Below are 20308 nucleotides of genomic sequence, written 5' to 3'. Positions count from 1 at the left end.
GTGTTATAGCGACTGACAACGCCTTATACTGATTGACAATGTGTCATAAAGACTGACAGCGCCTTATACTGGTTGACAACGTATTAAAGCGACTGACAGCGCCTTATACTGGTTGACAACGTGTTATAGCGACTGACAGCGCCTTATACTGGTTGACAACGTGTTATAGCGACTGACAACGCCTTATACTGGTTGACAACGTGTTATATCGACTGACAACGCCTTATACTGGTTGACAACGTGTTATAGCGACTGAATGCGCCTTATACTCGTTGACAACGTGTTATTGCGACTGACAGCGCCTTATACTGGTTATAAGAAAATTGGAATATGAACTAAAATACGTAGATTCTTGTTTTTCGTTATGTCGAATTCAAAAAACGAAAAAGGAAAAGACGGTGTATATACGGACCGAAATAGCAGTGAAGTTCTTTTACACCAGGGACCAGCTTCAGTATAAACATGTAAAAGGAAATTGAAAACGGGAATCTTTGTAAACATATTTTATCGTAAATTAAATGTAAATGTTTTAAAAACATACGAATCATGCATTTCATGTAAAAGGTATGTATAAGACCATTAACACACGATAACGAAAAACCATACTGTGTAAACAGGGCTCTGAATGCCGCATCGTTTGTAAATAAAAAGGTGAAGGGAAAATCCTTCGAATATCTTACAAAAAATTGAATATACATGGCATTAAAATATACAATATGAACACGTGTTTATCACAGCATCGTTTACAATGGCAAAACATGCTCGCAAAAAAAACCCGTCTCGGTTTGCAAAATCAGAAGACCTCTAAACCAGGCCACTAAGCGGTCACAACCTAAATACCTTGTTCTTAATATAAAAAATCATACATGATGTTAATTAAGAATATTACAGAGTCAACGGTGGTATTGCAAATGTTTTAGCTTATTAAAATGCATTAGTTTTTGTTTTTCAACAAACGAATCAGGAATTTTGGCATTTCTTCTATAAATATATATAAAAGCAAAACATATTAGTCTTTTTTTCTTTCTTTTTTTCGCCAAAAAAGTTTCAAGTTTGAAGATCTGCCACACTACCATTTTACTTTGTGGTGTAATTCAATATGAAATAAATTCCTATAAATACTGATGTTTCAGCGTGGAACAGGACATGCGGTCACAGTTATAAATGTAACATTATCAGATGGTCTTCATGAAATGAACGCCTTGATTCTGGCTTTCACCACCGCGTCGCACGAGAAGCACTTCCTGGCACTAGGGTCGGTGCTGCACGCCTCACAGGAAACCAGGTGACCGCACGGCAGGAACGCGGTGCACACGTCGTTTCTATGACACCGCAGACATTTCCACTGCGCTTTTAAGGCGCGGTTTTCACTGAGGAGCTTTTCTCGGGTTTCGTCTGCACGCTTGGCTGGAAAGATGAACATTAGTAACCTAATTAATTAAACATAAACGTGCTTACATTGCAATTCTAATATAAAATAGCAGAACAGTGTCCGAGGTGAGAAAATAATGTGATTTTTTATGCAGCAGTTATGCATCGTCGGTTCAAGTCGGTAATATGACATGGTTCATGTTATTTTTGTTCGTATTTGTAACGATTGCAAATTATGCTTTAGCATTTTTAGCCCATTATTGTACTATTTTAAATAGGAATTTCTAGATTTTTTTACCAAAAAATGCACGTGAACAAGATTTTTATAGATACAACTGTAAGTAAAAAGGAATTTTTACCGGAGGCAACACGCGCATGTAATTCTTTCCCTTTAACCAGCGGAGATTTTTTTCGTGCAGCATTCGGTGCAAAAACTTGCGCCTCGGTCGAAATGTTATCTTCGGAACTTCCATCAGCGACTGAACTTCTGTGTTTGTGAACAGGTAAGCTAGATATAAGAGATGCATGTTGCGTGGATTGACATGCTGTAAATTCAGCCGTGTGTCCACTTGCACCATTCTCAGTTGCGTTTAAACTAGACGTACATAACGGAGAAACTTCTTCACTTGCTGCTGGGTCACTATTTCTTTCCTCTCTATCGGATTGCTCGTCTGATGCATCCAGCGAATGCAGTATCCGGTTCAGTCGTGGATTGGAACTTTCGATGCTATCGTTTGTGACTGGTTCGTTGATGTCGGAATTTCGTATCAAGAAAGGACAGCTAGGTGATACCAGTCTGTGAGCGCGCATAGGATCGTCCTTTTCGTTCCAGTTACTGATGCGTTTGGCGCAGCAATAGCATATGACCTCATCGCTTTGACTGGCATAATAAAACCCAGCCTTGGCTAGTTTTATACATGATGGTTTCCCATAAGTTGGGTAAGTACGGAACGTGCATAGACGTAACGATTCATGACGCATACTCTCTTTGGGTTGCACCCTGCTTCCTTCTGCAAGGCGATTGATGATGCCATTTACTTGGCTGACAACTGGGGTCATCGCCGCCCAAATTTTTTTTTATATACGCTCTAATGGATTGTGATTTCAGAATAAATGTCCTTATTAAAACTTCAGAACATAAGATACATGTCAATTGATAGCACATTATATTCGCATATCACAAGTCGTCGATCTACTATACTATAATAATTATAATTGTTGTAAGAAAAAATTATACATAATACATACATAGAACAAAAATACTTAATATACCTAACGATATCTTAGGAAGCACCTCTAGACTGTAATTATACAATTACATTTAATTTACGATTGAATAGTGTTATCACACGATAATCATTATAAATAGTGTTATACATACAATTTTTCAAATAAATATGGAGAAAACATCAGTTTTGAATAAAGAAAATACATGAATGTAACATGCTAAAGTCTTCTACGATACGTTTACATATATTACACTTTGATTTAATTCCTAGAATATTGGATGTTAACAATACTCTCGTTCGTGTATCAGAATAAATAAATGCTGAACTGAACACAAATAATCAAGTTTTCGTTTAGAAACTAGTTAAACCTTAATTTCGCACGAATATGCGATTTGCTTTCGACAGGTCGACCTTATATTTACCGCTATGGAATTTTCTGATTCATCTAGAAAACCCTAGATTAGACATAAATAAGCAGGGCCTATAAATAGTATTCGTGGGATCCCATGACAAGAAATACAACTCCATAGGCCTACGCTATTTTAATTTCGTTTATATACAAATTTTAAATATTAGTTTCGGTATCATAACCCGGAAATGTTAACTTAACTTGTTTAACTAATATGTGTAGCCCGGAAAAGCAACCTTCTGGAAACACCAACTAATTTGCTGGTACAAGTAAAGCTGACTCATTTATAATCCTTTCAAAGTCACCGTATTAACCGTTATTATTTAAATTAAGCTATGATTGGTTGGTATAATGGACCAGCGTTGTTTTTTACCGAGGTATTAATGGGGTTTTCTAAACTCGTGCACATTTGGGATCAGTCTTTTCGGATGGCTTTGTCGAATTTCGGTTTCCTGATAAGTGCTGCATGTATGATGTAAACAAGTTTGGCTTTTCTACCTTAATTCTTGATGCGAAATGCTGTTACGCATGACGCTTTCAACGGCAACTTTTATGAATAAATCTATGTGTCATTGTACCGGAACTTTGTGATCTTTCTCAAAACAGATTATACCTGTGGGAAAAGTGCTTTTAATTCAAATTTAAAGGGTTTGGTTTCTCTTAAAGGTCACATAACCCAAACCGAAACTCCTGTTTGCAGGATTACATGCAGTCAACTTGATACTTAGCACACATTGTTCAGTGCATGCTGCCTAGGATTTGTAAAATACATTGCAAAAGGTACGTTTTGGTATCACTTTGGTATCAATTTGGTATCAATTTGAAGATATATTTGTAAGCAATAAGAAAAATAACCATGTTTGTGCTCTTCGTTTTCTGTTGATGGTTCCCGGCTTTGAAAGTAGTTCATACTATTTGAGTCCAAAATGGTCGCCTCCACATGTGTCAAAACTGGTGTGCCTTTTCTAAGGTAAATATTTTGAGTTACAACACATAGAATTTGATGACATGTATTTTCTTCAAAATATTATGCATTTATCTTTCCAATGATGTATGATGATATAGTGCTGAAACGCTTGGTCATGGTAAAAATTGATATCGAACTTCAACTATTTTATATGTCATATAGAAGGAAATTAATTTCGCATGCGTAACCTCAAGCGGCTCTCATAATGTTTATTTACAAGCTAATCGCCCTTTTATTTAATAATTGATCGTTACTGGCGTTATCACAGCGCTGAAATGTTTTGTTAGTTATTTGCACATGTTTTATTGTATTGCTATTTCGGTTCGTTGGTGGTGGGGGTAAAGATACGTATGTATCATCAACAGCGAGCGACGCGATTTTCGGATTTGAAAGCTTTCTTAACTATCTACATTTGCAGTCCGCGTTTATCGTTGATGTGCACTACTTACATCTGGCGAGGTTTTACCATTAGTAGACTTCTTGACTTTCTATGGTCAACTATCCATTTCAAAATGTATATTCGGAAACTGCGCCCTACTTTAAAAATAACAGGAAAGATAAAATTCTACCCTCTTCAAATAACACGTAGCGCACAAAAAAAAGTCTAAAAATAATTGTAGTCATTTTCACATTGCTTCCCTTCGTCGCACAATGTTCTTAAATGCATTAAATACATTGAGCCGCAATCTCGTTTTACATAAACAACGTTTCCTTTAAACAATCTTATTAGTTGATGGCAGATTATGATACACTTTTTTCATTGTGTATTATGTCTAAAATGAACTTTGTTATTAAGATACATATTGTACGTGGCAATATCGCAGTAAGAAGCAATACAAATACAGTAAGAAATGCATTTTAAAAAGTCCAAATGAAATGTTTATATTATTAAGAAACACAATCCATTTGGTGATTTATCAATTTAGGCAATAGTTCTGTTAAAGTGAGCTCTCGAACCGGTTTAAACCCCCCAACTGCTATGCATTTACCGTTCCAAGGCGGTGGTCCCAGTATTGATCACTGTATCTTTATGGTTGGTGGTCAGTTACAAGAACAAGAATTTCTCCACTAACATAGTTTCTAGAGTTTTTCTGTCTTGATATTAACACGGTTTTCCATAGTATTTCGTAGTTTAATGCTTTAACCCAACTTCGTTGTTTTTTGTTCACGTTTAAAGTGATTAATGTTTTTTTCTTCAAAATGCAACATCAGAATAAACACCTTATGCTAATCAATTATTTTATGGTAGATACATACACCATACTGTTTTTTTTTATCGTTTTGCGAGTATGATCCATTAAATTATTCCTAACATTAATACCTACTGATTGCCGCTGTTCGTATTGCTCAACTTTTGCCGCAGTACCTGGTTTGATGATTCTACCAAACTCGCCTTGATCACTCACAACTTTTTCAACCTGTTTGTTGACATTTTAAAAAAGCTTCAGGAATTATTTGATATTCTTCCGTCTTTATGTTCCAGTAAACGATTACAATTTGTAGATTGTCTAAAATCTACGTCTGAATACAAATTGTTAAGGATTGGCGTAGCTTGTAAATTGTTGAACAAATAATATATTTCAAAATAAAATGGTGCATTTTTTGCTGGAGATACGATACTCAAATTGGCATCCAGCCTGCGACGGTGATAAGTTCAATTTTTTCATAGAAATAATGTTTCTTGTTAAGATCACCATACTTGTATTTAAACCTAAACCATGTTTATTTACAGTGTAACTTGAAGTACATATACATGTATTAGTAAACCGTGTTCAAATATTTTCTAATTGTGAAGCCTTACCGACTGAAATCATGTTTAATCGTCATTTCAACGAGAGTTTTAATTTATAATTCTTTAATTGAGCATTTTCACATTTACTGGAGCTTAAACGAAAATAGCTGTCTTTCACATATTAACATGAATCTAAATATTAAATTTAACCTATAATTGTATATCCAAAGTGCACAGCCAGAATTCAAGGAAAAAGGAAAATATTATAAATTAAAGGTATAAATTATATGAACTCTTGTCCATAACATAACTTTATCCAACGTGATCGAAAAAAAAAAACAGGCGTATGGATGTCATGTTGGATGCCAAAATCCAACCCCTATGAGTTAAGTCCAAACGTCAACTAATCGCTCTGCGGAAGGTAATACAAATCATCACCATAATTTAATGAGAGATTTGGGAATAGCAATCATCCATTTTATTATGTTTTACTTATGATAACCAAAGTTATTATTATTCCCTCTATGGGAGTCAATCTTGAATTTCAATATTATTATAAGTATTTATTGAAAGACTAATAGTGCTGAAAATGGCGCACTTTTTCGATTATGATCATCTGCGGGCGCTCAAAAAATCCGTTCCTGCCCGAGTGCGCATGTCCGAGAAAATGTGTATTTTTGCTACTATTGCATAAACAAATCACATACCAAAATAAATTAAAATAACATTGAAAACCATATGTCGTGTTCATTCGACATCGACATAATATTTCGATCATTTCATATGACGTCATACAGTTCAAGGTTGTGTTTTACATATGCCTCACTCGGGCATCATCAGAAATGACGGGACTTTACCTTCGGATAGGCAGTTTTCGATTTCAAATGTGTTTAAACAGTGGATTCATGCAAAGTTGAAATGCAGCCGCGCAAAGTAAGAAATGAGGAATTATTTTAGAATTTACTGGTCGTGACGGTTATATTTCGTTCTAACTAAATTTTCTAAAAAATAATACAGCCAACATATTGTCACTGAAGTAGTTCAAGCATACAGCAGGAACGTTGAAAGTAAATAAACACTTACATTTTCAGCATAGTCTTTTGAAAGTGTTGAGTAAATAACCTTAACTCCATTGACGTTGCCAATAAATAAAGCTGTTGTCAAGAGAGTGCAGATGGTATAATTTGAAAAGTGGATTGAAATATCCATTGCCTTTATGATCCCTGCATACATGAGGAAACAGGTACTTATTCAGTTCCCCATTTATGCATGGAAAGTCGTCGAAGGCTGGAGTTATTAACAAAGTCCATAATAACTTCCTGAATCCAATGAAAAAAGGGAAGTAACTGCGCGTAGACCAGTTTATGGATATGAAAACCACATAACAGGGCTTGAACGGCACGTGAATCGCCTTGTTAATACATGATTTCTCCAGTTCAAGCCCTACTTTTGCCAAGTTTCTGCATCCCGCAAGAGGGCATTATAGATAGACTTTATGCAATAATATGTGTACATATCATATATTATGCCATAAAAGTAATACAAAGACCTGTGTCGTAATAACATCGTATTGCAAGTATATTTCTTTAATAAATGATAGCACAATAATACAAACAAATAGTAAAAGACATAAACAATATTTTTAACGTATAACGCCATTAATGCCGATTTCAACCATTTTAGTAAACCTTCAAAAATGAAAGACTCATTTATTGCAAAACATTAGAACACTATTCGCATACGAATGGATTAACAAACGATTTTAATACACGTTTTATATAGAATCAGCAAAAAATAAAAATAAATATCGATACAGCAATCAAAACATCACTGACAATAAGTACATAAGTAAAGTAATTACCGGTACTGTAGGCTGTAATATAAGACATTTGTGATAACAACAAAGCTAACGGTTTTTCTAGATTTGCATTTTCGTCAACAGTTGCTTCCACTTAGAAAAGTAACCAGTCTGTCTCGCAGACCTGCTTTGCTGCAAGGCCCAAATGACCTTGCAGTGAACGCGCTAGTATCAAATTGATGATGCCTTTAAAGACATAAACATGTACAGTAATTTCATATTCTATATCAACTAAATATTACACAAACTACTGACATTTGTTTTAAACAGGTTTCATCCCAAGCGACATTATTTATGTATTAGAAACAATGATGTTATTTAAACTAACAATGACATACGAACATATACAACTGAGATAGAGAATTATGAAATACTTTATACGTGTCATAAGTTACGAGCCGTGACCGTAAACGATTTGAGTGTACACACATAGATAAAGGGATAGTTAATACTTTTTATATATTTATAATAACACACAACTGTGCTTTATACAACAATCGACTTAAATGAAGACTAGTACGAGAGTAAGAATTTCACTAATTCACAGACCGATATATCGCAACTTGTTTATTTGTACCGCGAGATATAACCATATTGTCAAATTCCAATTCGTGTAAGGTTTGCTTCGCTGTACCAACAAATGTATGCCATTTGCTTAAAATTTGCAGTAAAAATATATGGGCTTTGTAACATATATTTTAAAAACACATCGTTACAAGATACGCCATTTATCAGCTACTTATACACATTTTGAAAGAAAGTACAACTGTACGTACTATTATCTCTATACTATTTAATCGATCATAGATTCCAAAAAATAAGAATAAATTGTATTTTTGAAATGCAAAACATTTATTTTCCCGATGAGTTCATTGTACTCGTTCAATGTGTTATCTCGTAGATATTAATGCCTAATCTTAAAATCCAACTAAAGTATAAAAACAAGCACAAATTGTTTATTTTGTTCAGTTCTGATTTTAGATTAGGGTAATTTGTTCGAAATATTTGGACCAGCGGGTTAACTCATGTATTTAAAATTACACTTGTCGAAACTAAGTATATATTTGAAAAGCGAAATAGATCAAGTTAACTAAACTAGCTAATGGCATGGTTTTGAATGAAGTTTAAGAAAAAGATAAATAGGTAAGCGTTTGACGTTCATCAGAGTTCGGAAATTGAATGTTTTACTAACTTAGATTTTAAAATCTACTGGTCAATACTTCCTCTTAAATGGTGACTGGTATCGCGTGAGATTTGTCTACTTTTTGTTTTGATATTAAACATATGTGAACAAATCAAGCAATGAACGCCTTGATCCTGGCTTTCACCACTGCGTCGCACGAGAAGCACTTCCGGGCGCTGGGGTCGGTGCTGCACGCATCACAGGAAACCAGGTGACCGCACGGCAGGAACGCGATACACACGCCGTTTCTACGACATCGCAGACATTTTGACTGAGCTTTTAAGGCGCGGTTTTCGCTAAGCAGTTTTTCTCGGATATCGTCTGCGCGCCTGTCTAAAAGATGTGATATAAATCACAATATTAGCGTTTTTATTGTAAGTTGAAAATATTTTAGTACCAAAAAATGTTTAAGTGAGTAATTATATAATCTTATACATTGTGGGTGAGATGTTAATTTAAAAAAGGACTTACTTGAGGCATCCTGTACTATTGATTCTGCTTCTTGCGGGGGCGCCGCGTTTTCAAGTCTAGTGTTCGGCCCAGTTACTGGTGCTTCGGCCGCACTGCTATATGCAAAACTGCCCATAGCGATGGAACTTCTTGCTCGTTGGACTGGTAAACTAGTAAACTTAGATATTCCAGCCGTCTGACTAGCAGTAACAGGCAACTCGCGCGTGGATCGGCCCGTGGTAGTGTCGTCCGCGTACCCACAGGCACCATTTTGGGGATTACTTGCAGGCTCTTTAGTGTTAGATCGTGGTTTCGTGGACAATGGTGCAACTTCCGCGCTAGCTTCAGGGCCATTATGTGGTCGTCTCGTTTCCGTCTGGTCATCCAAATCATCTAGTGAGTGAAGTAATCGGTTCAGCCGTGAATTGGAACTCTCGTTTCTGTCGTTTGTGACTGGTTCATTGACCTCTGAATTGCGTACCAAGAAAGGGCAGCTAGGGGACACAAGTCCGTGAGCGCGCAACGGGTCGTCCCTTTCGTTCCAGTTACTGATACGTTTGGCACAGCAATAGCAGATGACCTCATCACCTTGACTAGCGTAATAGAAACCGGCCTTAGCAAGCCTTAGACACGACGGTTTCCCGTGCGTTGGGTAAGTTCTAAATGTACACAGGCGCAAAAGTTCGTGACGCATACTCTCCTTGGGATGCACGCTTCTTCCTTCAGCCAGTCGGTTAATGATGTTTATCACTGGGCTTAATGCAGGAGACAACCATAATGATGTTGAGAATCCATCAATGAAATCGGTGGTTGGTAACCAGACATTTCTACGTAAACTAGCAAGAATATCTTTCTTAAAAATCCCATGTGTTTCTTCAAACTTATCGTCAGCATCTATTTTATCAGCGTCTTGAGAGAGTGGTTTACAGGCAGCTGATTTCTTGGTAAAGGAGCTTCGTTTATTTTCATGGCATGGATACAATGGTTTAATTGCACTTTGACTCGATGCCTCAACTGAAAACCTTCCGGGAATAACCAAATCACATACACTGCCATTTATCACGCAGTTTGCTTGCTTATGTGACACAAACACGCAGAATGCAGAAAGACAAAATATACAAGCCTGCAAAAAAGATATATGTACAAATGTAGATCTGTTATGCTTGGCAAGACGAGACGATCGTATGCACAAATAAACCGTAAAATTGTTAACACATAAAAATATGTCTGCGAAAACACTACACGTTTTGTTTTGAAACGCGTGTTTGCAATTGTTGTTGTTTTCAACACTGTTGCGTTACCAAGATAGCGTAAAGTTGACTTTTGTTGTTGATTGGCTTTATGCACAGTTAATTCATGTATACGAAATATTGGACTCAAATTATAAAATATTGTGATTGCCGTTGAAATATTGCTAACGTTTGACCATATTGACTTTCTGTGAAATCTTTTAGTCCTTCCGATGCATATCTCATTGGATCCACGCTTTTCATAATCATTTAAATATTGTTCTGTTCGAAAACTTCGTTTCCGGTTTGTTATTGGTCGAACCGGGCCACATATGTTTTTCTTTTTTGAATTTGAATGCGATTTGAAGCGTTCCCGTTTTGTTCCAATCAACTTTACAAAAGCCCTTTTATTTGACAGTCGTTTAATTGTTCTAAGCGACGTGTATATAACTTCAAATGCTTTCGATAATGAAGCATTACACAACTCTATAGCTTGTGACGTCCATGGAGATGCGTGGCGTACAATTAATTGATACAGCTCTCCATCGTTGTCATGAATATCAGATGGATCTTCGTGCGTAGTCTGTTTAGTGTCCGAGGTTAGGCAAAAAGATTGCTACAAAAACAATCACATTTTATTAAGATAACAAATCATTAAAATAACTATTCAGTTCTATTGAAAACAACAAAACAACAAAAAAGTATTTGATGTAATCATTTTTAAGCTACTAAGCTATAATAAAATATTATTGAATCGAAATGACAATTATAAGGACAATAACATAGCATCCCCATAAATCATGTGTTTGGAACCTTATCATCAAGCTGTATTCACGATTTTTTTAGTCCATCCTTGCAAAAGAAATGTGGCCGGGGTGGGATACAAAATGAGCACACCGGGCCTAGCCAAACGCTTGAAAAAACGCTTGAATATAAAAAAGATTGGTTGGAGAAAGAAGTGGGTATATGTCCCCTCTTCTAGAGGAATTTTAGCGATTGCTGTATTCATATATTACAGTTAAAGTTATGTGTTATATGTTCGTTGATTATCTTATGACTTAAATACCTATTATTATATTTTTTTTTTGAAACCTACGGTTGTTATTAATCAGTTTCAGAAATGTGGACATGTGTCAAAAATATAAAGCAAACACGCCGCAGATATTTACAGATTTCAGAAAAATACAGCAATAATAATATTGCAGCGCATCCATTGAAATAATATCGACACAATGTTAGAATCGGAGTAGAAAATTTTAGGAACGCAAATAATTAATCTTTTTTAAGTTGAATTGAAAATAAATAACATACTTACGTTCTTTATTTCAAATCCTTCCTTCGCGCACGTACAACTAGAACAATTGTCACACTGCAGTTTATCATGTGACCTTTCAACGTGAAAGCGTGAATGTAGGATTGAGAACACCCGTGCTTTTAAACTCTGCAAAATAGCAGCGACTAATTACAGAGAGACTGATTGTTGCAGATTAAGAAATATATATAAATGTTTATAGCTGTAAAGCGCATGTTAAAAATGCAAAAACATGCTGGTGTAAAGCAATTAATAAACTAATATTCATACAGAATGCTCATGTTTAATTTATTATTAAAGGTGGGGACATAACCATTACAAGAAATCTACGAATATAGTTGAAAGCTAAGCTTAACCTTGTATATTTCTGACGACATAAACGTAATTGACACAATTTGGGCATTAAGCAAGACACATAATTGTTGAATACATATTTTTATAGTATTCAAGTTTGTTAATTTGTGATATAGGCCTCCGGCCCCTGACACATATATATTACAATCCATGCAAAACAATGGTGTGTGCACAATTGATTCGCATAACATGTAAGCATATAATCGAGTGGTAAACGAATCTTACGATAACATGCTAAAAGATTGTACAACATTTGCATTTAGTAGAGCGGAAATGTATATTATATATAGATATACACATACATTCACAACCATATACATATACATACATATACATATATATATATATATATATATATATATATATATATATATATATATATAATTATATATATCATGCATAGAAATATGTACATGTTATAAAGTAAATATACAACGTTATAGTCCCTGCATATAACCTACCCAAATAGAAGAGATTTTCGAGTAGTATTCTAAAAATGTATAGCGGAATTTAGGTTATATGGGTAAGGCCTATAATAAATTGACACAAATGGTATACCGAGTAGTAGGCCCTATCGAAACAAAATATAGGGCTTTGTCGGTAGGAACTACATTTTAAACGTAAGTAAACTTTTACAATTATTTAACACAGAGCCAAGTCTTGTGGAAACCCACATTCCAAGGTTATATTAAAGCTCAAGAATTAATGTTCGCGTTTCAAGTGCGTTAACAATGTAAAAAGCAGTTTGTTTTATTGTCTGTTCATTTTTACTTGACAACAGTATGCACAATTTGAGTATACTTGGGTTTATGAAAAATTTACGTTGTATATATGTTTTTCGGATTTCATGCAATACAGGGCACTTTAATATGAAATGTAATTCGTTTTCTACTTCACCAGTATTGCAAATTGGGCAAAACCGTTGTTCTCTAGTTATACCGCGATATCTGCCAGTTTCAATTTCTATCGGAAGAGTTCCGGAACGAAGTTGTGCAAAACTGCGCCTAAATTTGCGCACAGATAGGATGTCTAGGTATGCTTCATGTTCGTATTGGGACTTAGTATGTTTGTAAAGTTCCAATTTGGGAGATGTATGTACTATACTCCACCAGTTCTGTAAGTATTGGGACTTAGCCCGTTCTCTAAATTCATTTATAAATTTGAGTGGGTTTGAGACATGCTGGTTCATCCAAATGTACTGCAATCCATTTTTGCTTAGTAAGTCCTTAATTTCATTGGCCCAATTAAAGAAGAGATTTATGTTTGTGTTCAATAAGAAATTGTAGTAAATATGTTATATACCACTGTCGTTTTACTATATACTAACATAACACAAGTAAAATGTAATATATAATATGTATACAAATATAAATGGTTTTGATGTAAACAATAAAATAACATTACTTACTATTCCAATCGCTATCATTTTTTGCAAGTTAAAAAGACGAGAATGACTTTCCAAATTAAATGACCTTCCATCAGATATAAATTTCGTCAACTGTATGTGAAATTCCACAATCTGATTGAGCTGAAAATATAAAGTATGAAACGCATTAACATAACAGTGTGCTATTCCCAGAATGTGACCAGACAATTTTAAATTAGAGCTTTGGTCTCACATATTGACAGAAATGTATTCATGTATTCGTGTTTCATGTGAGCTAAAATTACACGAGATTAAGAACATTAAATAGAAGAAAACACGATATTACGAACATTAAATAGAAGAAAACACGAGATTAAGAACATTAAATAGAAGAAACAACCTTTAAGACTGTCAAACAACGGGGTTAGTACATTCAGGAATTTCAAAGGACGTTTGAATACGATAAGGTTATATGTATCTTTGGAATCCCAAAAGTTCAATTATAAAATGGGTCGGCGACTACCAAACGATATTATTCGTGATACCCCCACACTGTAGCCATTTACTTTTAACGTTAGATATCCATTGCGTATATTATTGCTATTTGCCATCGAAACGGAACATACGACTTCGAATTTTATTAATAAAAACATGTAGTTTACTAATAATCTATTAAATATTTAAAGTAAATGAATATGTTAAATTGTATTGCTTGTGTAATTAAACGAGTCTATTTTCCCGTTCTTTCATATGTTTTTTTTATTTACCGTAACTTACTTTTGCACAGTAGATTTTGGGTCATACCGAGATACGTGTTCATTTTAAAAACATGTTCGACTTTTTATCCTATGTTTGTGTGTCTATTACAAATGAAAAATAACGACGGCATTTCTTGAAATAACTAAAACTTATTCATGTGCGATTAAGGTATATCTTAAACACAACACACGTGATCTATTATATCTTACTATAAACGAAATAAAATGATTATTTAACATAGTAGGGTAAAATGTATGGTACAAGAGTACTATGCCTTCAACACACATAAAATTGAAGGTAAGTTTCGTTAAGATGATCACCATTACCTACCATATCAAATGAATCAAATACTGTAAACAGAAAAAGTAGATAAAATACATCTATGTTATCAATCTAAATTACGATACGCAATGTAAACTATATATGTAACATTTGAAGGGATAAATATCCTAAAGTTGAACATGCATAACAACCGACAGGGCATACAATTTGGCCTTACGATCACCTGATTAAAACCTGTGAGTTTTACAGCTTCCATTCGATCGTATAATGAAATATATTTTGAATGACACGTAAGTTAGTTTTACACAGAATATTAAAGTATTTAAACACGCACACACAAAACAACAACAACAAATAAACAACCTCGTCGGATGATACGATAATTCGCAAATTGCCCTTTTTGCAGAAAAGGCTTATAATGATGATATCCACAAACTAATGGTCGGAACCGAAACTGCCTTGTTTATCGTGCAAGAATTAATAAATGGTATGAAAATAAGTTAAAATGTATAGGCACGCTGCCATATAGTTTGTACATGTACATACGAGTCCCGGAGTAGAATATTAAACGATATAAATTTAGAAACATGCCAGAAATCAATATGCGTATAAGAAACCCGGGTTTTATTCATCGTGAAATTATGCGATGTGAAATATGAACATTATATTCAACACCTGTAACACCTTTTTACATCAGCCTGTTAATTATTCAACATCGCCGTGCTGGATTGTTTAAATATCTAACATATTTCGTTAAAAGGGTGTTACTGTTACATATAAAGTTATATAATAGACCATTCGATAAATAACAAATACTTTATTTTTCACGTTTATTTGTTTTAATTGCCCATACACGAATATTCGTTATTTTATTGTTCACTATACTAACCGTACCCTTACTTATCCACCGTTCGATTCGTATTTATATGCAACAGGTAATCACTGGCCTTTTCAATCAAGAATATATTATACACTAATCATTGTTCATTATGCCATGGTGACTGTTATATACGTTCTTAGAACCAGCTTTATTAAATAGTTAAGCAAGTTCCTAAAAGATATAACACCAATACTGATTAACTATTCTGATCAAACAATAACATAACATGAATGCATATTGATTTGAATGATTGAACTGCTTTATTAACAGGAATTGCCGTTTTAAAAATAGGACGGGTAGTTAATGTTTGAATTAAATTTCAACCAGGTTGCATATTAAGTATTATGCATTCATTTTGATAACCTTTAGTCTCTAGTATCCGAAAATATAACTTCATGCTTGTGTTGCTTCCGAAACAAGGGAATATTTCCATGTGTAATTTAGCATTCGTTTTATGGTATAAAATAATAAAATGAACATATTGCACACGGCGACACTGAATTATTACATAAAAAGTATAATTTCCAGAGATAACATAAAAAAATATTTTTAAAAAGATAAGCGTGCACGTCATGTGCGAAGTAAGTTTAGAGCTTAAATTCATTGTCCAAAATGAACTACTTCCGATTCTTTCATAAGAAGTGGATTCTGTCTTAGGAAAGTCAGAAGAATTAATATTATTTACCACATATTCCAGCCAGTTGGCACATATGTTGAAACATATCGGCAGTTCTAGCAAATGCACAATTCCGCAGCGCTTTACATCTAAGAAGAGGCTGCAAAAAGATATCAAAATATTTGTTTATATTACATCATTGGCAGTAAGGTGCATCGGAGATGCACATATTATTGCACAGTATAAAATAATAGTCTCAATAAGATAGTTTTACTTCTAATGCGATGTGGGTTCAAGTTATATACAACTATAGGTAGTTATTCTGCGAATGTTAACGTACCTATTAATATAATGTGCATCCAAGTTATATATTACTATAGGTATTTATTCTGCGGATTTCAACGTACCTATTAATATAATGCGCATTCAAGTTATATATTACTTTAGGTATTTATTCTGCGGATTTCAACGTACCTATCTAAATTAAACTCGCTACAATAGCTAAATCCACAATTGAAGTATGCGATTCATAAGTTTGTGTACATAATACAAAGCGCGATTTTAAATGTTATCATACCGCTGTATATACATCAGATATTGCACGAATCAATAGACACGTATTTTTTAACATTTGTAACGTTGTTATTTTTGCGTGTATAATCATAGGTTTTGAATGACAGTTAACTTATCAGACTGCCAACTATGACGAAATATTAAGAGCTCCTAAAAATGTGATTGACCAAGTGGATTTTTCTAAAGTAATGAGTGGTCTTCAAAACTAGTAAATGCACGTTTTTGTTTTATTACTGTATAATATCTTTACCAACCAATGCCCGTTTGAAAGGTAAGGTTTATTATATATTTTTAATTTGTGTCTTTGCCAAAGGTGTTTTAAATTGACGAAAAACATCACCGGAATGGTTTATTATAATCATACATGTTCACGAGCGGAATAAATTGAAAAGAACGTTGCTCTTGCTAAGGCGCGAATCCAGACATCCGAGTAAAAATGATTAGCCATCAACAAGGCGCCCAAGCCGAGTCTTTTTATATTTAATTAATTGAATAATTCATTTAAGTGTACGTGTCGTCAACTTACTAAACGAAACATCGAACGTTCCTAATTATTTAGCCTTACAAACGCTATATGACTTAATCGATTTCGACTGATCGATTGTTAAGAGTAACATTTTGTTTGTTATGAAAATTGACTCGTTTGAGTAAAATTGTATTGTGTTTTTTTGTATGAGACGCTATAAGAGGTGTATACATATAGTTTATCAAACTTATGGTATTTCGAATATCTGAAATATATGTCGTTGTCTCGGAAAAAAACATATCATTGTTTGGTTATAATTAAAGTTTACTATGAGCTTTCTTATTACGCAGCTTCTTATGGTATACCATACCTGTTCTTTGACGACTCTAAAGCAAATCCCACACCACTCAGCAGTATCCACATGACACAGAGTATTTCAGCCAGGATTCCAGTGAGTAGGCGATGATCTTTAAATATTTCCCGATTTCTTGTAAATGATGAGTGTTTTCTGAGTTTCAAGGAAACTTATCAATATTAATTACGTGAACATCCGCAATATTATGTCTATAGTTTGATATTTCATGTGTACGAAAAATGTTACATAATTTCTGTTTTTGAAGGCAGTCTAAGTAAAACGATTTTCAATATATTTCTGTAGCAACACGTAGAAATCGTTTTAAATGTACGTTTCCGCGTTGTTGTTTTTCATTCTATTAGGTTTCTTTTCGTTATTTTAAGAAAAGCATTTTATGAGTAAAACAACTTCATTAATTTAAAAAGGTTGCATAACAAAAAGAACAATTCTTCATATGCACGGTAATACTCACTTGAAATTAATATTTTTTAAACTAAACATGATACAGAAAATGTTTTGAAACAAAATGGATATTACATAATTACTTATTCTTATTGGTATACCACAATATCTAAATGCCAAACCCGATTAATACAATACAATATCATAAGAGTAATATACCACAGAGAATGAGTCATTAATCACACCAAATGAGAAAGCTTATAGTAAATAGAACAGTACATATTCTTATACCGATACGTAACGGTGTGAACGAAATAAAAACAGACTTATATTTATACAACATTCCGTTTTAAACCAGGCATTCGACGATGGTATGATAATTCACGCGATTAAACGCTGTTTTCGGTGCCAGTTATACAATAACATATGCATACTAAGAACAAATAAAATGTATACATACTACCAAAGCTCGTTTGCGGATGGTGCCGTTTCTTTGAATATCATCAAGAAAAAACGACAGAAATACGATTTTCCTGTTAAACAATCGCTAGTAAGTATCACAAATATTAAAATTTATTATTTTATATAATATATATATTTTTCATCATGATTTTTATATATGTATATAATATATATTATTTTATTTATATTAAAGTCCAACATATAACATATATAACATATAAGTAAACCGCCGGTATGAACCTATCTTCATCAGATGAGTTTTATTTGTTGAAATACCACATAGGTTATGAACATGATTATTATGGAATCCCAGTTTAACTCTACCACCACTATTTATAGCATACATTATTCAGTAGGGTGTGGAGAGTGATCGATACGCATGGTGAGTAAGTGACGTAAGTTGCAACATCCAACCTATAGGTCTAAAGTCAAAGTCGAATTTAAAGAGCAAATGAAATGTCGCACTGTTACGAACTAATTAATGTCGTGAATATTCGAAATAAGTTTAAAGAAAATCTTCATATGATCATGATATAAAGACATGAGGCGAGACTGGTCGTATCGTATTATCCATGTTAATATAACCAACTATAATAGGTTTGTTCTATGAAAAAATTCTACCGTTAACTCTTTTACTCTTTGTATTGTGCATGTCTTGTACCGCCTTAGTGCATTCGTAGATATTTATACGAACCTCGTAGGATAAACGTTCCTAATTTTGTAATATTCTTATAGATGCATTGGAAAAAACAACGGTTTTCTATTTCATTATCGGATTTTTTTTGTATAAATTTGCTAAAAAGGGACAGTTTTGCCTCATAAATAATTTTTTCATTGATACTTAAGAAATCAATAAAGACCTATTACAAAGTTTTCTTTTTTGGGTGTTCCATTCTAAAGGAATGATTCATTTACAGTATTTATTTATATCAACAATGTTCGGAAGTGTTAGCTCATCACATGAGTGGTCCGTTTATATCAATGCCATGTTTGGTAACTAATAACGCTGTTTACCAAATAAGATGACATGATAAAAAAGTCGAGCCTACAATTAATGACTGGCCTATTGTAAAAGTGCAAGCCTATTGTAAAAGTGCAGGCCTATTGCAAAAGTGCGAAGTATATCGCATTTTTGTGGATGATTGTGTCTTCCGACATCGAATAAGATCACAAGTATTAATAACGCGTGATATTTTTTCTTCATGTGTTGAGCATTTCTTTGGAGCAATATCTTTTATCTGTGAGTTTTATTATCTCGCTTTTAATCCAGATAAAATAGCTCCGCATTATTTTTGCTTATTTTAATTTGATACATTATCAATTTGTCATGAAAAGTAGGATAATCATCATCATCATAATCATCGACATCATCACCATCATCATCATCATCATCATCATCATCATCATCATCATCATCATCATCATCATCATCATCATCATCATCATCATCATCATCATCATCATCATCATCATCATCATCATCATCATCATCTTTATCATAATCATCTTTATCATCATCATCATCATCATCAAGACATCCGACTTACATTAACACTAATACGTCTCACTGTATCATCGACACAACTTGCCTTTTTTTAAACTGCCTTGTCGTCTGCTATAATTAGCCACAGGGAAAAACGATATGTACTCGATTGAAAGGATATCAAATCAAGCAATAGTACGGAATCCGGATAGGGCCAAGTTTAGTGTCGACACACGACATTCAAGCGACATTCTCTCGACGCTCAATACGACGCTCGAAAATCATGCGACAATCAATATTTTAGTGTCGCATATTGCGCTGGGTTTTAGAAAAAACAAATCGCAGAAAATCTTGACTGTCGACTGAATTGTCGCGCGTCGTATTGAGCGTCGAGAGAATGTCGCTTGAATGTCGCGAGAATGTCGTGTGTCGACCTTCGAGCGCGACACTCGACATTCTCTCGACGCACGATACGACGCGCGACATTCAATATGATGTATCGCGAGAATGTCGCCTGTCGACACACGACATTCTCTCGACGCACGACATTCTCTCGACGCTCAATACGAT

General features: G+C 34.1%; 2 protein-coding genes across 4 annotated transcripts; both read right to left on the bottom strand.

Moving 5' to 3' along the window:
* Nucleotides 1-1142: 1142 nt before the first annotated feature.
* LOC127835757 (baculoviral IAP repeat-containing protein 2-like) lies at nucleotides 1143-2430 on the bottom strand. The gene is made up of 2 exons (XM_052362196.1): nucleotides 1731-2430; nucleotides 1143-1407 (listed from the first exon to the last, which is right to left on the bottom strand). Exons 1-2 carry the CDS (start codon nucleotides 2428-2430, stop codon nucleotides 1187-1189), a joined length of 921 nt encoding a protein of 306 aa, XP_052218156.1. The 3' UTR covers nucleotides 1143-1186.
* A 4832-nt stretch (nucleotides 2431-7262) lies between these two features.
* Nucleotides 7263-18380, bottom strand: LOC127834527 (baculoviral IAP repeat-containing protein 2-like). 3 transcript variants are annotated; one of them, XM_052360425.1, is made up of 6 exons: nucleotides 18257-18380; nucleotides 17407-17544; nucleotides 16067-16157; nucleotides 13503-13622; nucleotides 9221-11044; nucleotides 7263-9082 (listed from the first exon to the last, which is right to left on the bottom strand). In XM_052360425.1, exons 5-6 carry the CDS (start codon nucleotides 9891-9893, stop codon nucleotides 8862-8864), a joined length of 894 nt encoding a protein of 297 aa, XP_052216385.1. In that variant the 5' UTR covers nucleotides 9894-11044; nucleotides 13503-13622; nucleotides 16067-16157; nucleotides 17407-17544; nucleotides 18257-18380; the 3' UTR covers nucleotides 7263-8861. The 3 variants fall into 2 exon arrangements, 2 of the variants coding, with proteins under 2 accessions (XP_052216385.1, XP_052216387.1); XM_052360427.1 differs by lacking the exons at nucleotides 13503-13622; nucleotides 16067-16157; nucleotides 17407-17544; nucleotides 18257-18380 and adding an exon at nucleotides 11744-12185.
* Between the last annotated feature and the right edge of the window lie 1928 nt (nucleotides 18381-20308).

Source organism: Dreissena polymorpha, chromosome 6 (genome assembly GCF_020536995.1).
Source record: "Dreissena polymorpha isolate Duluth1 chromosome 6, UMN_Dpol_1.0, whole genome shotgun sequence".
In the NCBI taxonomy this organism is placed as follows: Eukaryota; Metazoa; Mollusca; class Bivalvia; order Myida; family Dreissenidae; genus Dreissena; species Dreissena polymorpha.
The sequence above is the reverse complement of the archived record's forward strand: the minus strand, read 5'-3'. Positions and strand labels throughout refer to the sequence as shown.

Bases quoted from the DNA above. Each gene is read 5' to 3' on its own strand.
- LOC127835757 (XM_052362196.1), bottom strand. From the start codon at position 2,430: ATGACCCCAGTTGTCAGCCAAGTAAATGGCATCATCAATCGCCTTGCA. The intron at 1,408-1,730 runs GTAAAAATTCCT...TCATCTTTCCAG, and splicing joins ACATGCGCGTGTTGCCTCCG to CCAAGCGTGCAGACGAAACC.
- LOC127834527 (XM_052360425.1), bottom strand. From the start codon at position 9,893: ATGCGTCACGAACTTTTGCGCCTGTGTACATTTAGAACTTACCCAACG. The intron at 9,083-9,220 runs GTAAGTCCTTTT...CACATCTTTTAG, and splicing joins AATAGTACAGGATGCCTCAA to ACAGGCGCGCAGACGATATC.